The sequence below is a fragment of the Anolis carolinensis genome, unplaced genomic scaffold, assembly GCF_035594765.1.
Source record: "Anolis carolinensis isolate JA03-04 unplaced genomic scaffold, rAnoCar3.1.pri scaffold_9, whole genome shotgun sequence".
Classification (NCBI taxonomy): Eukaryota; Metazoa; Chordata; class Lepidosauria; order Squamata; family Dactyloidae; genus Anolis; species Anolis carolinensis.
This window is the reverse complement of record NW_026943820.1, coordinates 3,482,147-3,502,692: the sequence shown is the minus strand read 5'-3', so window position 1 is coordinate 3,502,692 and position 20,546 is coordinate 3,482,147. Positions and strand designations below refer to the sequence as shown.

Sequence of the window (20,546 nt, the reverse complement as noted above, 5' to 3'; positions counted from 1 at the left end):
TGCAGTTCGATCTTGAGGTCCTGATAGCGGCTGAGTTTTTCCTGTTGTTTTTCTTCAATGCGACTGTCACCTGGGATGGCAACATCAATTTTTTTATTATTATTATTATTATTATTATTATTATTATTATTATTATTATTATTATTTTCAGCCAAAGAAGTTGTGTTTGCCATTCTTGGTCTCCCAATTTGAGAGAACATGGCTTGCTGAGTGCTATATTTTTAGGTTTTTAATTATATTGTATTGGATTTATTTTGAGTCTCTTAGAGAGATAAAGCGGCATACTTATCATCATCATCATTATTAATTGTTGTTGGACTGAAAGTGATTCCCCACATTCCGCTAGATAGCCTTTTCTCAGAGCCGATTTCTGCTAGGAATAAAACAGGGCCTCCATTTATTTACTTTTATTTATTTACACTGTTTATATCCCACCCTTCTCACCCCGAAGGGGACTTACGGTGGATCACAGAACACATATACGGGAAACATTCTATGCCGATTATAACAATGACATGACAAACAACAGATAGAGGTATACACAGTATAGGCTTTTTCATCTTTCGGCATCTTTGGAGGCTGTGCTCAGTTCTGGTCACCAGGAAGTGCTGTCACTCCCTCTCCCTGCAGAAGAGATTTCTTTGTTTGTAAACTTCCTCCTTTTTCTGATCGAAACGCCGAGCCTAAATACCTCCCTACATTAATGCGGTTCCTATTTATCTACTCACATTTGCTTTTGAACTGCTAGGTCGGCAGAAGCTGGGCGAAAGGTCAGGAGTTCACCCTGACCCGTGTTTCGAACTCTCAATCTTCTGGTTGGCAAGATTTATTGTAGCCTGGTGATTATACATAAATGTACCGTATATACTCGAGTATAAGCCGACCCTAATATAAGCCGAGGCACCTAATTTTACCACAAAAAAACTGGGAAAACATTGACTCCAGTATAAGCCGAGAGTGGTAAATTTCAGAAATAAAAATAGATATCAATAAAATTACATTAATTGAGGCATCAGTAGTTTAAATGTTTTTGAATCTTTACATCAAACTGTAATTTCAAATACGACTGTTCAACTCTGATCTTTTGACTCAAATTGTGATTTTAATATTATTTTATATATTGACTTTTATGACTGTTCTTAATCATGTTGAAGTTTTATTGTTCGGTTTGTTAATTTTTTATTTGACTTGTGTTGTCGTGTCTGGGCATGGCCCCATGTAAGCCGCCCCGAGTCCCTTCAGGGAGATGGGGCGGGATATAAGAATAAAATTATTATTATTATTATTATTATTATTATTATTATTAAATCATTATTTTCATCTTCTTCAATGTAAATGTGTTTATGTATCCTTTTAATAATAATAGAGTGAAATAATAAATGCAATAATAATAATAAATGCAGTAAAATAATAAATGTAATAACAAATAGAGTAAAATAATAAATGTAATAATACAGTAGAGTCTCACTTATCCAACACTCACTTATCCAATGTTCTGGATTATCCAACATATTTTTGTAGTCAATGTTTTCAATACATTGTGATGTTTTGGTGCTAAATTCGTAAATACAGTAATTTCTACTTAGCATTACTGTGTATTGAACTACTTTTTCTGTCAAATTTGTTTTATAACATGATGTTTTGGTGCTTAATTTGCAAAATCATAACCTAATTTAATGTTTAATAGGCTTTTTCGTAATCTCTTCTTATTATCCAACATATTTGCTTATCCAATGTTCTGCCGGCCCATTTATGTTGGATAAGCGAGACTCTACTGTAATAATAATTAATAAAGTAAAATAATAAATGTAACAATACCAATAATAATAGAGAAAAATAATAAATATACCATATATACTTGAGTATAAGCCGACCTGAATATAAGCCCACCAGGACCCTCACCCGAGTATAAGCCGAGGAGGTTTTTTTTCAGTCCTAAAAAAGGGCTGAAAAACTAGACTTATACTCGAGTATATACAGTAATAGTATGTGTTTTCTCCTCCTCTTTGGCTGAAAGTCGTCTTCTCCTCCTCCTTCCTTTCCAGGTCTGCCCGGTCTGCTCAGCCATGCCTTGGGGCGACCCCAGCTATAAAAGCGCCAACTTCTTACAGCATCTCCTCCACCGGCACAAGTTCTCCTACGACACGTTTGTGGTGAGTGACTGTCACCAAACCCAAACCTCTGGTGCTGAAATTTGCTGGCTTAAGACCCGGTTTGGGAAGTTTGAGATGGCTTCAGGGTGACAAATGTAGAGCAATATAACAACACAGAACGTTAACACCTGCCCTTGTCTTCCTCTCTTCCAGGACTACAGCATCGACGAAGAAGCTGCTTTGCAAGCGGCCCTGGCGCTCTCCCTTTCGGAAAACTGAGGCCGAACTTTGGGGCCACTGCAGGGTTTTGCCATGCCCTCGATATGGACCTTTCCCCCCTATTTTCCGTAACGGAGGGGACCACTTCCTCATCCCTTCCCACCGACGTTTGTCTGGACAAATAATTTCCAAGATGGAAAGAATCAGACGCCGGCAACGAAACGTAACGGAGCTCCATCCTTCTCCGAGTTCGGACTTTGGGTTGGTGGGCCCTCTTTGTACATTCCCCCCGTTGACAAGGGGGCGGTTATTTTATTAAGATGCTTTTAATAAGATTTTAGCACCATTCTTCCTTTCTCCTCTTCTGTGGTTTATATAGCAGCAAACGCATTTCAACAACTGTCTGGGTTTTTCCAAAAAGCAAATTATTATTATTATTATTATTATTATTATTATTATTATTATTTTATGACACAGCAAACAAGCTAGATATGCTGGATTTTGTATTATTATTATTATTATTATTTAAAAACCCAACGAGCATGGAAGACCTGACCTTTGTAGGATGATATTTACGATGCCTTTGGGTACGATTTGCCCAGCCATCTCCACAAATAACATTTCGGATCAGAGTGGACCCCAACTATCCAGTTGATCTTTTCTTTCCTCCGGCAAACCTTTGCTCATTTTTATATCGGCTTTTTTTTGGTAACAAATCTATAGAGTTTTCTTTCTTTTTCTCCGCGCGACAAGAACTCTTTCCACCTTTTCTATAGAGACAACAAGACGTAGTTCACTCTTGGTATCGCGATCTCCGTGTTTGGTTAGAAACAATAGTATTTTTACGGAGCAGTATTTTTTAAAAGTATTTTTAAAATAAACACGGGATTTTTTTGGAAGGTAAACAAGATTTTAAAACAAATTTCGGAAAGGAAGATAGGAAAGAGTGAGGCATGCTGGAATGGGCAAAGGGCTCCTTTTCGGAGCAATGGGTCGCTTGTCTTTTTTATAAACCTGGGTCGAGGGTCTCTTTTCTGCTGTAAAGAAAAAGATCTTTGATGAAATTACCTATCTGTGTCCTTTTCCTTCAGTCTGAATTTGGGGCCAAAATACTGTATTGCCATCCCTATAGTGACCTTCAGGGGGAGATGCAACTTCATTTGTGGCTGTGGGTTTTTATTCCCAGTTTAATCGCCTGCCTTGAACCATTGTTTTGGGCCAAGTTATTTGCTTGCTTATGTAGGACTTGGAGCCTATTTGGGGGGGGGGGGGGGGGGAGAATAAGAGATTGGGAAAAAGTGCAGTACTATTACTACCATTAATATATTAATAATGGTTTCAAGGTTTCTCTAGAATTGGTGCTCCTACTTCCCAAATGAGTTTCTGAGGTCATTCTTCCAAGGCAGAGGATTGAGAAAAACAAGGAAGGAGGAAGGAAGGAAAAAAGGGAAGAAGATGGGAGGAAGGAAAAAGGGATGGAAGGAGAAGTGGAAGGAAGGAAGGTGAAAGGGAAAAGAGGAAGGAAGGAGAAAAAGGAAGAAGATGGAAGGAAGGCGAAAGGAAAAGGATGGAAGGAGAAGTGGAAGGAAGGAAAGTGAAAGGAAAAGAGAAAAGGGAAGAAGATGAAAGGAAGGCATAAGGAAGAAAGAAGTGGAAGGAATACAAAAGGAAAAGGAGAAAGGTGAGGAAAGAAGGAATGTGAAAGGGAAAGGAGAAAAGGGAAGGAGAAGATGGAAAGAAGGCATAAGGAAGGAAGGAGAAGAAGTGGAAGGATGGAAGGAATGCAAAATGAAAAGAAGGAAGGAGAAAGGCAAGGAGGAAAGAAGGAAGGAATGTGAAAGGAAAAAGAAAAGGAGAAAAGGGTAGGAGAAGATGGAAGGAATGCAAAAGGAAAAGGAAGGAGAAAGGTGAGGAGGAAAGAAGGAAGGAATGTGAAAGGGAAAAAGGAAGGAAGGAGAAGATGGAAGGAAGGAGAAAGGAGAAAAAGTGGAAAATTGGAAGGAAGGAGAAAGAGAAAAGGGAAGGAGAAGAAGTGGAAGGATGGAAGGAAGGCAAAAGGACAAGAAGGAAGGAGAAAGGCGAGGAGGAAAGAGGGAAGGACGGCAAAATGGAAAAGAGGAAGAAAAATGAGGGAAGGAGGAAGGAAGGGAGGCAAAAGGAAGAAAAGCAAAAGTTAGAAACACGAAGAAATGAAGGAAACAAGTGTTTGAAGACACTGCATGTTTTGCAAATGGATTTGCAAATGGAAATGTTGAAATAAATGTTACCTTTGGAGGTAGGAACGATATTTGGTGTGGCCACCTTGGCCCTGCAGGTAAGAGAGGTGGGCAAGCCAAGCTTTTCTGTTGCCTCTTTGGGCCAATAAGGCCAATGCTGGGCATCTCCTGGCCCTGTGTGTTTGTCCAATGCCGGCAGAAACTGGCTGAAGCCACACCAGCTTCTCAAACCCGCCGACACAAACCAAGGAACAAACACTTGATCCAAGCCATCGCCAAGGGATGGGCCTGGGCTGCATTCCTGGCTGACACACTAATAACACTTTTTCTCCAGCCCTGAAATGCTCAGGTCTGCTCTGAAATCTCTCTCCATAGCATTGCCATGTTGAATCTTTTCCAAAAGTGACCACTCCAGGGTCCACTGAACTGCATAGCTTGTAGAAAAGAATACTGGGAGTTGTAGTCCCAATGGCCTCTGTGATTCCTTCTCATATAAATTGCTTTTACGAACTTGACCCGTAAGCCTAGGCAGTGCCATTTTGCAAAATGGAGCGATGGAATCAGATGACCCTTTTATTTCATAATCTTTGTTAGCATGGGCAGCTGGGACTGCAGCTCCCATTATCCTTGAGAGCTGGCTAGGTCTGCGGGACATTGAAAGCTAAAGAAATAAAGATTTGGGGGATATATCAGCCCAGTTATGGAGCAAACAATAGCAAAGTAGAGAGGCAAATAGTCTTATCTTGGTATAAGGCAAGCTCCATGTCTTTCTGTATCATCATCATTACTATTTTACTTTTTCTCTTGAAGCAACTACTAAAATATTCTCTCATATATGTGTGGGTGTGGGTGTGTGCATATACTGTATGTGTGTGTTTATATGTGTGTGTGTGTGCGCGCATAATTAGGACCGAGTTAACAACAAAACCACTGGGCCAAATCAGACCAAATTTGGCTACAAAACTAATCGCTTTCCAAGGAGTGACCATCTCTTGAAGCAACTACTAAAATATTCTCATATGTGTGTGTGGGTGGGTGTGCATTTACTGTATGTATGTGTGTGTGTATATATGTGTATGTGTGTGTATGTGTGTGTGTGTGCGCATAATTAGGACCCAGTTAAAAATAAAACCACTGGGCCAAATCATACCAAATTTGGCCACAAAACTAATTGCTTTCCAAGGAGTAACCATCAAAAAAAAAAAAGGAAACACCATTCCTGTATGTAAAAAGCGGCCAGGCTTTTAAGCTGCAAGACTATTCAGTGCAATTCAAGCTGGCCAAACAAGGATTCCCCTACAAAGGAAGCAGATATTTGGCCAACAAAGGATTCCCATATACCACAGCAATGCGTGCCGGGCACAGCTAGTGTGTGTGTGTGTGTGTGTATATATATATAGAGAGAGAGAGAGAGAGAGAGAGCAAGAGAGAGAGCATACTCTTTGGAAGAGATTATAGCAAAGTAAATGTGCAAAAAGCTCCCCAACTCTCTGTATTAAATAATATTATTCTGCTTTTATCTCTTGATGGAGATCCAAAGGGGCTCCTAAATCGAAACAAAACAATGCAATTGAACATCCGTAACATGCAAATATTTAAATAGAATTAAACATGCAAGTCGATTCAAATCACTTAAAACACTTCATTCATGGCAGTGCCTCTGAGCATTGACAGAATGTTTTTATTGTTGTATTTGTAGCCTATTTTTCCTCCTCCTTGCGTTCTTCGGACTTAGAAGTTGGAGAGCTTATAGGTCAAAACATTGTTAGGCCAAGGCATGTTTTGATTCTTTGCAAATCCCTTCTGCTTCTCAGTTTCGGGGTGTTGTTCCTCCTCCAGCCTTTATTTCTCACATTTTTTCCTCCGGTGATATATCTTTCTGAGAAAAAGGCTTTCCTTCTCTAGCGTCTGAGCCAATATTTGCTTTGAGTCTCTTTGGTGCAAACAGTCATTTCCGGACGGTCACTGAAAGAGAGGGGGAAACGAACCTGTTGTTTGGTTAATTCTGATAGGAAACTTTGGGATAGTTTGAAAATCAACTTTGTTATCAGTTAGGCCCCTTCTACACTGCCATACCAAATCCAGATTATTTGCTTTGAACTGGATTATATGGCAGTGTAGGCTCATGTAATCCAGTTCAATCTGCTTTGATGATAATCTGGATTTTATATGGCAGTGCATAAGGGGCCGTAGTTGCATTTGTGTGCGTTTCCATCAATGTAGTCAAAGCAGCTGATACAACAATCCCACTTTCTGAATTATTTAATATTTGCTCCTCACTATAACAACAACAACAACAACTTTATTCTTGTACTCCATCTCCTCAAAGGGTTTACATAAGAAAAACAGTCCATACATTTAAAACAGAATATTATCAAACAACATAACATGACAATTATTAAAACCAAGATATAAATTGCTACCTTACAACAGGCTGAGGCTGGATCCACACTGCTATATAACCCAGTTTATCTAAGCAGATAATCCACATTATTTACTTTGAACTGGGTTATATGAATCTTCACGGCCATATGATCCATTTCAAAGCAGATAATCTGGATTTTATACGGTGGTGTAGGGGGCCTTAGGGTGCATCTACACTAGAATTAATGCAGTTTGACACCACTTTAACTGCACCGGCTCAGTGCTATGGAGTTTGGTATAGAGACATGAGCAATCTTTGGGCAGAGAAAACTCTAGACCTTGTAACACTACAACTCCCAGGGTTCCAAAGCATTGAGTAAGAAGCTGCAGTAGTGCAATGGGTTGGGTTGCTGACCTGAAACACCTCAGTCTAACTTTGCAAATGTTAACTAAAGTGCCTCTAAAGAGAAAGTTACTGTAACCATTAAGCTTTGTGCTTGAATAAATGTGTTATTGTTTTTTATAACCTCTCAGTCTCTGACACATATATTACCATCAACAGCAAACAAGAAGAAGGAAGAAAAACAAAACTTTAAAAGGTCTCCTCTCTAAGTAGCTAGTGGCTACATATTCCCATAGTGGTGGCAAGCGTTGATAATCCTCTTAACATCTGGTGGCCGCATAGTAAACATCTTTAATATTTGGTTGCAGCGTTTAAATAAAAAGACTTTTTTACACTGGTGGCAGCAGATATAAAATATAATATACAGTGGAGTCTCGCTTATCCAACATTCTGGATTATCCAACGCATTTTTGGAGTCAATGTTTTCAATATATCGTGATATTTTGGTGCTAAATTCATAAATACAGTAATTACTACATAGCATTACTGCGTATTGAACTACTTTTTCTGCCAAATTTGTTGTCTAACATGATGTTTTGGTGCTTCATTTGTAAAATCATAACCTAATTTGATGTTTAATAGGCTTTTCCTTAATGCCTCCTTATTATCCAACATATTCGCTTATCCAACATTCTGCCGGCCCGTTTATGTTGGATGAGTGAGACTCTACTGTAATATAATTAATAAAAATACAACAACATCTCCTCAATCAGTGGCAGCGGTGGGATTGAAAAGGATTCCCCTCTGCCTGACTTCTCTGCACTGTGTTTTATTTATTTTTTTATATATTGTTCAATACATTTATGCTGCTGTTTTTGTAAATTGTGCTAGTTGGGCCTTGCCGCATGTGAGCCACCCCGGGTCCCTGTGGGGAGATGGTGGCGGGGTATAAATAAAGTTTTATTATTATTAAAAATCCCAGAATGATAAGTTGCTAAGGGTGTGCCCATTCTGGAGAGGCACCTTGGACTTAGAAGAGTTGGAGAGGTTGTTTCCAAGTCCTTTGACGCAGAGATAAGACCTTCGGGTGGGGTGACCTGGTGGCCCCCTCTTTTGGGATCCTCACCTGAAGCCCTCCCCTCCCTTTTGCCCACCAAAGGGGCGGGGTCCCAGAGCAGCCCCTCCTCGGACAGCGGTTGGTTGGAAGGGAGAAAAGCCCAGGCTCATAAAGTCGGGCGTTTTATCCCACCTGCTGCTCTCCAGCCACCGGCGAAACTTGGCTTGCTTTACCTCCCTTTGCCTCCCTTTGCCGGGGGTCTCGGCTCCTCCTGCTGCCATGCCAAGGTCCTTCCTGGTCAAGAAGCCCTCCAGCAACAAAGTGCCCAACTATGGGCAGCTGGAGACCCTCCACCGAGGTGAGTCCAGCCTTCTTTTATTCCTTTTTCTTTGCGCGCCTCTCTTCGTGCGCCTTTGCGCCCAGGGCGCACGGTGCGCCTTTGGAGAGGAGCGCGCTCTTCTCCTCTTTGCGCCTTTTTGGGGGACCCCTCCTCTCTTTTCCTGGCCTCTCCTGGTCTCAGGGAGCCCCTCTACAACGCTAAGAGGGTTTCCTACCTAAGGAAGGCTCCAAGGGACCAAGATCTTGACTTATGCGCCTTCAAGTCGCCTTTGAAGTTATGGTGACCCTTGGATTTCAAAGGCAAAGAAGACTCAAAAGATAGCTTTCCAAAACCAACTTCCTCTGAGCTAGAACTTTAGATATCCTTGGCACTGCTTCTGGGCTTGGGGAAGGGTCTTCTTTGTGGACTCCCAGCCACAGAATGGCCCAGGGAAGTATTCTAACTATGTCTATAGTTATAACTATGTCACCTACCTCAGGTTTGAAATTTATATTTATTCATTTATTTATTTATTTCCAACATTTATATCCCGCCCTTCTCACCCGAAGGGACTCAGGGCGACGTACACAATTGGCAACAATTCGATGCCTACACATAATTAAAACATAGCAATGAACATCCAATTAAAACAATTAAAACAAAATAAAAATATAAAACATATGGTTAAAAATCCATTCATCCAAAATCCTCGTGCTGTAGCCGTAAATCAGTGCACTTTATTTAGTCTATTTTTAACTTGTGTTTTCATTATGTTATTAAGTTTGCTATTTTGCCTGTATGTGCAAATGTCTGTTTTATAATTGCATATGTTTCTGTACATCTGATGTGTTTTATATTGTTACTGTTTTTATCTGGGTTCGACCCTTGTAAGCCGCCCCGAGTCCCTTCGGGGAGATGGAGGCGGGGTATAAATAAACCATAATAATAATAATAATAATAATAATAATAATAATAATAATAATAATGTATATTTTAACTGAATTGTTTTGCCTTGTTATGATGTGTTTATTAAGTTTGCTGTATTTCAAGTTGTATGTTGTTTTGAAAAAAAAGTTTTGCATACATGTTGGAAACCGCCCTAAATCCTCTCAAGGAGATATAGTAGTATATAAATAAAGTTATTTATTCTGGGCATGACAGAATATGTATTGTCGAAGGCTTTCATGGCCAGAATCACTGAGTTGTTGTGAGTCTTTCAGGCTATCTGGCCATGTTCCAGAAGCATTCTCTCCTGACATTTCACCCACATCTGTGGCAGGCATCCTCAGAGGTTGTGAGGTACATTGGAGACGTGGCAAGGGAGATTTATATATCTCTGACAGAATATGTCATCTTTGGAGTTTATGGTTACAAGGGTTTCTTAGGCAAGGAAAGCTCAAGGAATAATATAACTTTATTTTTCTATTTCGCCTCCATCCATATCCCTGCAGGGATTCGGGGTAGCTAACACAGGGCCAAACCAAAGTTAAAACAGAATAAAATACAGATAAAACGGCATCTTCAGTCAAATTAAACACATGAAAACCAAACAATTCAATAAAATAACAATGAAACTAATTTACAATGTGGGATGATGACAAGGAAAGCAGACTTTCCAAATCCTTTCCTCTGAAATCCATGGCAATCCTTTCTGCACTTTTTGGATTGTTTGGCTCTGCTGGCTTGGGGAATCTGGGAGTGACAGTCCAAAAAAGGTCCATTCCCCATGCTTTGGAAGTCCTAGCTTGCAGCGTCTGAAAGTAAAAGACTCTTCTTCCTCTTCCTCTACTTCTTCTTTCCTCTTAAAAGAGATTCAAAGGTCAGATCCTGTGTGCTTTCATGTCTCCTGTTGACTTGCGACAAACTGAATTTCAGAGGGTTTTCTTAGGCAAGGAAGGCTCACGAGTGGGTTTCCAAGTCCCTTTTTTCCTAAAGCGAACCTCTGAAATCCTGAGCAGTCCTTCTGCACTTTTCTTTTGGGACTTTTTGCCTCTTTTTGGACTTTTTGGCAGGGCTGGCTGGGGAATCTGGGAGTGACAGTCCAAAAAAGGGCCCATTCCTCCTGTTTTAGAAGTCCTAGCCAACCGCATTTGAGAAGGAAATACACTTCCGTTTTTCCAATATACCTCCCAACCTCTGATGATGCCTGCCATAGATGTGGGCGAAACGTCAGGAGAGAATGCTTCTGGAACATGGCTAGACAGCCTGGAAAACACACAGCAACCCAAAATACACTTCTTTTACTTCTTTCTCCTTTCTTCTTTATTTATTTATTTATTTGCTACATTTATATCCCGCCCTTCTCACCCCGAAGGGGACTCAGAGCGGCTTACAAATAAAGTTTACATACAATATTATATTATTAGCATAGTACAATACTGGTAATAAATTACCATATTGTACTGTATCAATATATTGTAATATTATTAGTAATATTACATGTAAAATATAATATATAATTAATATTATTATATCATATTATTAGTATTATATCGTATTACAATCTAATATTATGAATATTATATGTATATACAATATAATTATTATATATTATTGTAAATTATATTGAGTTTGGATCCACTTTAAATTCATTTTAAATCCACTTTAGGGATAGGCCTTTAAACAGCTGAGTCAGACAGGTCCTTGGCCTCACTGAACTACAAATCCCAGAATTCTGCAGGAGACAGAAATTGTATTTAAAATGGATTTGTGCTCTGTTGCGAAGCAGTAAAAGAGATTCAAAGGTCGGATTTTTTGTGCCTTCATGTCTCCTGTTGACTTGTGACAAACTAAATTTGGGAGTTTTCTTAAGGAAGGCTCAGAGGTGTATTTCCATTAGTTTCTTTTTTCTGCAAGCAAGCCTCTGAAATCCTTGGCAATCTTTCTGAACTTGGAGAAGGGTCTTCTTTCTTCTTTTTTTTTTGCTGCCACTCCCAGCTTGAAAAATAATTCCTATTGTTAAATATAACCAGGTTTGTAATCTAAAATATTAATATTTCCAATTTCTAGTCTGGGATCTCCACATCCCTAACAGTTTACGAGCACCCTGAAGGTTTAATCCTTTCCCGCCCTGGATAAATTGGTCACTCTTTGCTAGATAGTTTCCACGCTTAACCTTTCCCTCTCCATTGGCGAAGAATGTCAAGACAAGAGGCATGGCATGCAGCTATTTTAAAAATGCCAAGTGTCACTTGTATTGCATGGCAGCTTGTTTGAGTTGCATTATTCATCCGGGACAGGTCAGGAATCGTGGGGCAAAAAAGGAATGACAGCTTATCATTTTAAAACAATACTTAGACTTTGTGGCTGTTTTGGACAAACTTTTCCAAAACCTGGGGCAAAGGGATGCAGTCTAGAAGTGCGTTGGCCTTTTTAGTTGTTGTATCGCACTGTTGACTTATATTCAGCTTGTGGTCCACTAAGACTCCTAAATTGCTGTCACGGGAATTGTTTTCAAGCCATCTTATAACTGGGTTGCTGTGAGTTTTTTGGGCTATGAAGTCACATTCCAGCTGCATTCTCTCCTGACATTTTGCCTGCATATGTGGCTGGCATCTTCAGAGGTCTGTTGACAGTGAGGCTTCAAATAGACAATAATAATAATAATAATAATAATAATAATAATAATAATAATAACAACTATTTTTTTTTACCCCGCCTTCATCTCCCTAAAGGGACTCGGGGAGGCTTACATGGGGCCAAGTCCGGAAAGTTACAATAAAACAGAATAAAATACAGTAGAGTCTCACTTATCCAACATTCGCTTATCCAACGTTCTGGATTATCCAACGCATTTTTGTAGTCAATGTTTTCAATACATCATGATATTTTGGTGCTAAATTTGTAAATACAGTAATTACTACATAGCATTACTGCGTATTGAACTACTTTTTCTGTCAAATTTGTTGTAAAACATGATATTTTGGTGCTTAATTTGTAAAATCATCACCTAATTTGATGTGCAATAGGCTTTTCCTTAATCCCTCCTTATTATCCAACATATTGGCTTATCCAATGTTCTGCCGGCCCGTTTATGTTGGATAAGTAAGACTCTACTGTACATGTTTAATACATTTTGTCAGAAGATAAAAAAAAATACATCGAAGTAAAAAGATAATTATACACAATCAGGGTTCTTTCTACCACCCTGGACAGTCCACAGACATATATACACTCCACTTGCCTCATTTCCAACAGACCTCTGAACAAACTTCGGAGGATGCCTGCCACAGATGCAGGTGAAACATTAGGAAAAACTCAGCAACTCAGTGATTGTAATACATCTTACATCTGTCCGTTTTGTTGTTGTAATTGGCATGTGTCTTTTCCGCTCAGGATCTCATGGATCGTCTTTATCTTGGAGGGAGGTGGCATCCCCTTGCCTCACTCAGGACATCTCAATATGTCCGGCGACGGCACCTTGCGAGGCGGAGAGTTTATGGGATCGCAGCTCGGTCATCGCTTGCCTGTCTCCTCCGCAAAGCATGGAGACGAAAAGGGAGCCTGGTTTGGACCCCCAAGTCGGCATCATGGAAGGCACAGAAGGCAAGTTCGTGGCCACCCGTCTCCGGGACCACCAGGACAACCTCGCAGTGTCCCACCGGAGGACTCCCAACGTGGGCAGCCCGGCAGAAGGAGACGGCAGCGTCCGTCTGGGGGAACCTGGCACGGCCGCCGAGCCCCGGGGACCCTTTGAGTGTCCGGACTGTTGCAAGGCCTACGGCACTTTTGGCGGCCTGTCGCGGCACCGGCAGCAGCGCTGCAAGGCCTTGGCATCCGCGGCGTCCAGGAGGTATTTCAGCTGCAAGTCCTGCGACAAGGAGTACGCCAGTTTGGGTGCCCTGAAGATGCACATCCGGACGCACACCCTGCCCTGCGTCTGCAAGATCTGCGGGAAAGCATTCTCCCGGCCTTGGCTGCTGCAAGGACACATCCGGACGCACACAGGTAGGACGCATCCAGGTGAATTCCTGCATCAGTGCCCTTTAGAGTCTTAGAGTACACACCACTCTATGCTATGGCTCCATGCTATGGAGTCCTGGGAGTTGTAGTTTTACAAGGTTACCAGCCTTCTCTGCCAAGCTGCAGTCCTGACTTGTGCATGCATACCAGGCATGGGCCAACTTCAGCCCTCCAGGTGTTTTGGACTGCAACTCCCACAATTCCCAACAGCCTGTTCCATGCTATGGAGTCCTGGGAGTTGTAGTTTTACATGGTTACCAGCCTTCTCTGCCAAGCTACAATCCTGACTTGTGCATGCATACCAGGCATGGGCCAACTTCAGCCCTCCAGGTGTTTTGGACTGCAACTCCCACAATTCCCAACAGCCTGTTCCATGCTATGGAGTCCTGGGAGTTGTAGTTTTACATGGTTACCAGCCTTCTCTGCCAAGCTACAATCCTGACTTGTGCATGCATACCAGGCATGGGCCAACTTCAGCCCTCCAGGTGTTTTGGACTGCAACTCCCACAATTCCCAACAGCCTGTTCCATGCTATGGAGTCCTGGGAGTTGTAGTTTTACATGGTTACCAGCCTTCTCTGCCAAGCTACAATCCTGACTTGTGCATGCATACCAGGCATGGGCCAACTTCAGCCCTCCAGGTGTTTTGGACTGCAACTCCCACAATTCCCAACAGCCTGTTCCATGCTATGGAGTCCTGGGAGTTGTAGTTTTACAAGGTTACCAGCCTTCTCTGCCAAGCTGCAGTCCTGACTTGTGCATGCATACCAGGCATGGGCCAACTTCAGCCTTCCAGGTGTTTTGGACTGCAACTTCCTACCGGCTGTTAAGAATTGTGGGAGTTGCAGTCCAAAACACCTGAAAGGCCAAAGTTGGCCCATGCCCATGAAATGGCAGGCAAAGGTTTGAGGCAATGAGACAAAGAGAGTTCTGGTGGCTGTAGAAAAAATGACGTTTATTCTCAATGGCCAGAGAGAATAAGCAATAAGAAAAAGGAGACCTTCTCCTGTCATCAGGAAAGCGAAGGTACTGGAACAAAGGATCACAAGTTCTTATATACCCTTTTTCCTCCATCTACTGCGTCACACAGGTATTATCAATCACCAATTAATGTCAAAAAAAGTCTTACTGGGCACTTAACTAAAAAGCTATCTTTGCATTTTCCTAAAATATAGACTACTTTCAAGACCCCTGACCCTCCATTAGCCTTATCTCAGGAATTCCTATCTCATCCATTAGGGGTTCTCATTAATTAGGGAGTTCCCCGTTATCTTAGCTGTCAGAGACCCATTAGCACTCCCCTCATGGTGCCAGGTCTTATCTTGACATCCCCAAAAGCCTTAATTTGTCTCTTGTCCATTAGCTTATCTATTCTTGTTGACACTTAACATATGTCTCTGGCACTTGAGTGAACTTTGGTCTTGCTATGGGTAGACAGTTATTTTGCTGAGCAGAGTGTTTTTTTAAGGCTATGCACACAATCTGCTGGTGATTACCTATTTTCCTATTTCTATTTTTTAACAGGATTACATTCAGTATATAGTTTCCAATACAAGTATTATATTTTCCCAATACACCTTCATCACCCAATCTATACTGAAGTTTGGCACCACTTTAACCACCTTGCTATGGAATCCTGCAAGTCGTAGTGGGGTGAGGTAGTACCAGCGCTCTGGCCGATGACCTTGAAAAACTACAACTCTCACGGCCCCATAGCATTGAGCTATGGCAACCTGAGTGGCATCAAACTGCATTAATTTCGCAGTGTAGATGCACTCTTTGGGGTTTGTTATTAAGTTGGAAAAACGACAACCACAAAGCCCATTAGCAGCTCCAGATGAAGTGTGCGCATTCTCCAACCATCTCCAACAGGGCCCATAGTTGTGGATGATGGGGAATGCAGTCCAACTTATGTGAAAGTCCCAACCTTTAGGGCAAATGGTTGAAAAGCTTCCCCCGAGACTAATCAACGTGGCCTTCTTTTGTCTTCCAGGGGAGAAGCCCTACGCCTGTTCGCACTGCAGCCGTGCTTTTGCTGACCGCTCCAACCTGCGTGCCCACCTTCAGACGCACTCCGAGGTCAAGAAGTACCCGTGTCCCTCCTGCCTCAAGACCTTCTCCCGGATGTCGCTGCTCTTGCGGCACGAGGAGGCCGCCTGCTGCCTCGCCGCCACCTGATCCGGCCTCTTGCCATCCTCCGTCCCCATTTCGGAGAAGTTCCGACCTTGGAAATGGAAGATTTCCATTGTAAGACTGTTACCTCCAATGGGTCCTGGCTCAGGAGAGAAATCAGGCAGAAAACCCAGTCTCGTGAGAGATGCAGAAAGCAAAGTTTATTGTTACCACAGCTATGATAAGGCAAACACATCCTAACGGTCTGTCCAAACGGCCTCCGCAAAGCATGTCACAGCAAACAAAGAATATATATCTTGGCTTATCTAAAACTAACCAGTGGCTGAGGGTCTTCCTCACCTTCCACACCTACTTTGGCACAAGTGATACCAGTGACTTAACTTGTTGATTTCAAGCAAAAACAAATAGGCAAAAGTTTACTATTTTCTGGCTTATGGTCCCTTCAGTCCCTAATTTTTATTTTTGCGAGCGAGATTTACAAAAAGCACAAAAAGCAAAACTAAACATATCTCTTTTCTTAAGCCATCTCTCTTCTCCAAGATGCTCTTCTGAGGGGAATAGACACTATGGCAAATTGTCTGGCTTCTGGACTTACGATTGTAGCGTGGTTCTCTATACCACCATGCAAAAGTGGAGATTGCAAACCCTACCTCGGAGACTGTGGGTTCTCGACTTGCTAGCAGATAACACACTCCGCGGCCCAGTTATTTTGTGCAACAGCATTGGGATCTCGAAGGCTTTCATGGCTGGCATCACTGGGTTGCTGTGAGTTTTCCAGGCTGTGTGGCCATGTGGATAGATGTTAGCTGCCTTGAGTCACCAGGATATAAATAAAGACAATAATAATCAATAAATAATGTTCCGGCAGCATTCTCTCCTGACGTTTCGCCTGCGTCTGCGGCCTTGAGCCTTCTCTGCCCAAGAGGGCAAACCAGAACTCCCGGGATCCCGTAGCATTGCTTAGTCCAGTTAAAGAGGTGTCAAACTGCATTCATTCTACAGCGCAGATGAGCCCTGAGTGAAACTACAACTCCCAGGACTCCGTAGCATTGATTATGGTGCCGAAGAGCATCCATTAGAGATGCACCCTTAGTGAAACTACAATTCCCAGGACCCCATAACATTGATTACGGTGCTGAAAGTGTTGCCAAACAGCATTCGTTCTATAGTAGAGGTGCTCCCTTAGTGAAACTACAACTCCCAGGACTCCATAGCATTGATTATGGTGGTGAACATGGTGCCAGACTGTATTCATTTCACAGTATAGACGCACTCTTAGTGAAACTACAACTCCCAGGGACCCGAGATGCGCCCTTGGTGAAACTACAACTCCCAGGGACCCATAGCATTGATTATGGTGGTTAAAGTCATGCCAAAACTGCATTCATTCCATAGTAGAGATGCGCCCTTTTGAAACTACAAATCCCAGGGACCCGAGATGTGTCCTTAGTGAAACTACAACTCCCAGACACCCATAGCATTGATTACGGCAGTGAACGTGGAGCCAAACAGCATTCATTCCACAATGTAGAAATGCGCCCTTAGCGAAACTACAACTCCCAGGGACCCGAGATGTGCCCTTAGGAAAGCTACAACTCCCGGGGACCCGTAGCATTGATTATGGCGGTGAACATGGTGCAAAACAGCATTCATTTTATAGTAGAAATGTGCCCTTAGTGAAACTACAACTCCTAGAAGCTTATAGCATTTATTATGGAGGCAAGAGTGATGCCAAACTACATTCATTCCACAGTGTAGATGCGTCCAGTGTTGCCCGAATGATGCCGGCCCGACGAAAATAACGTTTGGGGTGCCGAGGTGTGTAAATACGCTCCGAAGGAAGCCGCATTGTAAACGGTGTTCTATTTCGAGCCCCGGGGCCGCTAAATCTGGCCACGGCACCTGTCGCCGCGAGGTCCCGGGCAGGAAAAAATGTCCCCGGGTCTAAAATAAGCCCAAATGTTTTCCCTCTTCGTCTTGCGGCCGGTGGAAAAGGGACGATAAATATAACCCCGGGGAGGGGAGCGGAGTCCGAATCCGGCCCTGACCCCTCGCTTGACCTCTGGACCCAAAGAGGCTGCAATGGGAAGGAAGGAAGGGAAGAATGAATGGATGAATGAATGAGTTTTCCCACTCATGTAGGTGAACTACAACTCCCAAACTCAAGATCAATGCCCACCAAACCCTTCTGGTATTTTCTGTTGGTCACGGGAGTTCTGTGTCTCAAGTTTGGTTCCGTTCCATCGTTGTTAGAGTTCTGAATGCTCTTTGAGTGTAGGTGAACTATAAATCCCAACAACTACAACTCCCAAATGTCAAGGTCTGTTTTCCCCAAACTCCACTAGTGTTCATATTTGGGCATATTGCGTATTTGTGCCAAGTTTGGTCCAGATCCATCATTGTTTGGAATCCATAATGCTCTCTGGATGTCGGTGAACTACAACTCCCAAACTGAAGATTAATGCCGAGGTGCAGTATTTTCTGTTGGTCATGGGAATTCTATATGTCAAGTTTGGTTCAATCCCATCGTTGGTGATGTTCTGAATGCTCTTTGATTGTAGGTGAACTATAAATCCCAGCAACTACAACTCCCAAATGACAAAATCAATCCCCCCCCAAACCCCAGCAGTATTAAAATGTGGGCATGTCAAGTACTTGTGCCAGTTTAATACAGTTTGGCATGACTTCAGCAATAAAAGCTCAATGCTAGGGAGTTCTGGGAGTTGTAGTTTTACCAGGACTGCCAAAGAAATGCCAAAGTATAACGATAAACTATAAATCCCACGATTCCATAGCACTGAGCCATGGCAGCTAAAGTAGTGCGAAACTGCATTCATTCTACAGCGTAGATGTACCCAGAGAAAGATATAGACCTTGGAAAACTACAAATCCCAGGATCGCATGACATTTAAAGGAGAGCCAAACTACATTCATTCTGTAGCATAGATGTACCCAGAGAAGGATATAGATCTTCGGAAACTACAAATCCCAGGATCTCATAACATTGAGCCATGGCAGCTAAAGCAGTGTCGAGCTGCATAGTCGCTCCCAGAGAAGGATATAGATCAGGGGTCCCCAAACTAAGGCCCGGGGGTCATTTACCTGGCCCCCGCCCTCAGTTTTATAATATAATATTTTTATATCATTTTAAATAATATATTGTATATACCTATAATATTGATAATAATCTTACGTTATACAATATAACACTAATAATACCATATAATAATATTAATTATATTATATATATTACAGTATAGTGGTATAGTTCAATATAGTAATATATAATGCTAATATTGTGCTATGCTAATAATATAATATATTGTATGTACATACAGCTGCTCTGAGTCCCCTTCGGGGTGAGAAGGGCGGGATATACATGTAGTAAATAAATGTTGTAAATGAATAAATAAATAAATAATTTTAGACTTAGGCTCGCCCAAAGTCTGAAATGACTTGAAGGCACACAACAACAACAACAATCCTAATTAACTGGACTATCTCATTGGCCAGAAGCAGGCCCACACCTTCCATTGAAATCCTGATAGGTTTATGCTGGTTAAAATTGTTTTCATTTTTAAATATTTTATTGTTCTTTCATTGCTGTTGTTATTTTGCTCTACAAATAAGACATATGCAGTGTGCATATGAATTTGTTCGTATTTTTTTCAAATGATAATTCGGCCCCTCAACAGTCTGAAGGATTGTGGACCGGCCCTCTGCTTTAAAAGTTTGGGGACCCCTGATATAGACCTTGGGAAACTACAAATCCCAGGATCTCATAGCATTGAACCATGGAAATCAAAGCAGTGTCAAACTGCATTCCTTCTATAGCATAGATGCACCCAGAGAAGGATCTAGACCTCGGGGAACTATATATCCCAGGATCACATAGCATTGAGCTATGGCAGTCAAAGCAGTGTCAAGCTGTATTCATTCTATAGTATAGATGCACCCAGAAAAGGACATAGGCCTTGGGAAACTACAAATCCCAGAATCACATAGCATTGAGCCATGGCAGCTAAAGCGGTGTCAAGCTGTATTCATTCTATAGCATAGATGTGCCCAGAGATGGATATAGACCTTGGGGAACTACAACTCTCAGGATCTCATAGCATTGAGCCATGGTAGTCAAAGCAGTGCCAAACTACATTTATTCTATAGTATAGATGCACCCAGAGAAGGATGTAGACCTTGGGAAACTACAACTCTCGGGATTCCATAGCACTGAGCCATGGCAGCTAAAGTAGTGCGAAACTGCATTCATTCTACAGCATAGATGTACCCAGAGAAGGATATAGACCTTGGGAAACTACACATCCCAGGATCGCATGGCATTTAAAGTAGAGCCAAACTACATTCCTTTTATAGCACAGATGTACCCAGAGAAAGATATAGATCTTCGGAAACTACAAATCCCAGGATCTCATAGCATTGAGCCATGGCAGCTAAAGCGGTGTCGAGCTGCATAGTCGCTTCCAGAGAAGGATATAGACCTTGGGAAACTATATCTCCCGGGATTCACTAGTATTGAGCCATGGCGGTTCAAATGGTGTGAAACTGCACCCAGGGAAACTACAAATTAGTTTCAAAGCAGTGTGAAACTGCATTCCTTCTATAGCATAGATACACCCAGAGGATATAGACCTTGGGAAACTATATCTCCCGGGATTCACTAGCATTAAGCCATGGTGGTTCAAGTGGTGTGAAACTGCATCCACTCTGCACCCAGAGATACTACAAATTAGTTTCAAAGCAGTATGAAACTGCATTCTTTCTATAGCATAGATGCACCCAGAGAAGGATATAGACCTTGGGGAACTATAAATCCCAGGATTTCA

General features: G+C 42.0%; 2 protein-coding genes across 2 annotated transcripts in view; both read left to right on the top strand.

Moving 5' to 3' along the window:
- Positions 1–2,660, top strand: part of rnf166 (ring finger protein 166) — a 7,586-nt gene extending 4,926 nt beyond the window's left edge. The window contains exons 5-6 of the mRNA XM_008122267.2: positions 2,046–2,153; positions 2,307–2,660. Of these exons, the coding sequence (XP_008120474.1) occupies positions 2,046–2,153; positions 2,307–2,372 (174 nt within the window). The 3' untranslated portion in view covers positions 2,373–2,660. The remainder of the gene's footprint in view (positions 1–2,045; positions 2,154–2,306) is intronic.
- A 5,908-nt stretch (positions 2,661–8,568) lies between these two features.
- Positions 8,569–16,552, top strand: snai3 (snail family transcriptional repressor 3). Its single transcript, XM_003228558.4, has 3 exons — positions 8,569–8,650; positions 12,947–13,558; positions 15,566–16,552. The coding sequence occupies exons 1-3, from the start codon at positions 8,572–8,574 to the stop codon at positions 15,748–15,750; spliced, it is 876 nt and encodes a 291-aa protein (XP_003228606.2). The 5' UTR covers positions 8,569–8,571; the 3' UTR covers positions 15,751–16,552.
- The last annotated feature ends 3,994 nt before the right edge of the window (positions 16,553–20,546 follow it).

Bases quoted from the DNA above. Each gene is read 5' to 3' on its own strand.
- snai3 (XM_003228558.4), top strand. From the start codon at position 8,572: ATGCCAAGGTCCTTCCTGGTCAAGAAGCCCTCCAGCAACAAAGTGCCC. The intron at 8,651-12,946 runs GTGAGTCCAGCC...TTTTCCGCTCAG, and splicing joins GCTGGAGACCCTCCACCGAG to GATCTCATGGATCGTCTTTA. The intron at 13,559-15,565 runs GTAGGACGCATC...TTTGTCTTCCAG, and splicing joins ACACATCCGGACGCACACAG to GGGAGAAGCCCTACGCCTGT.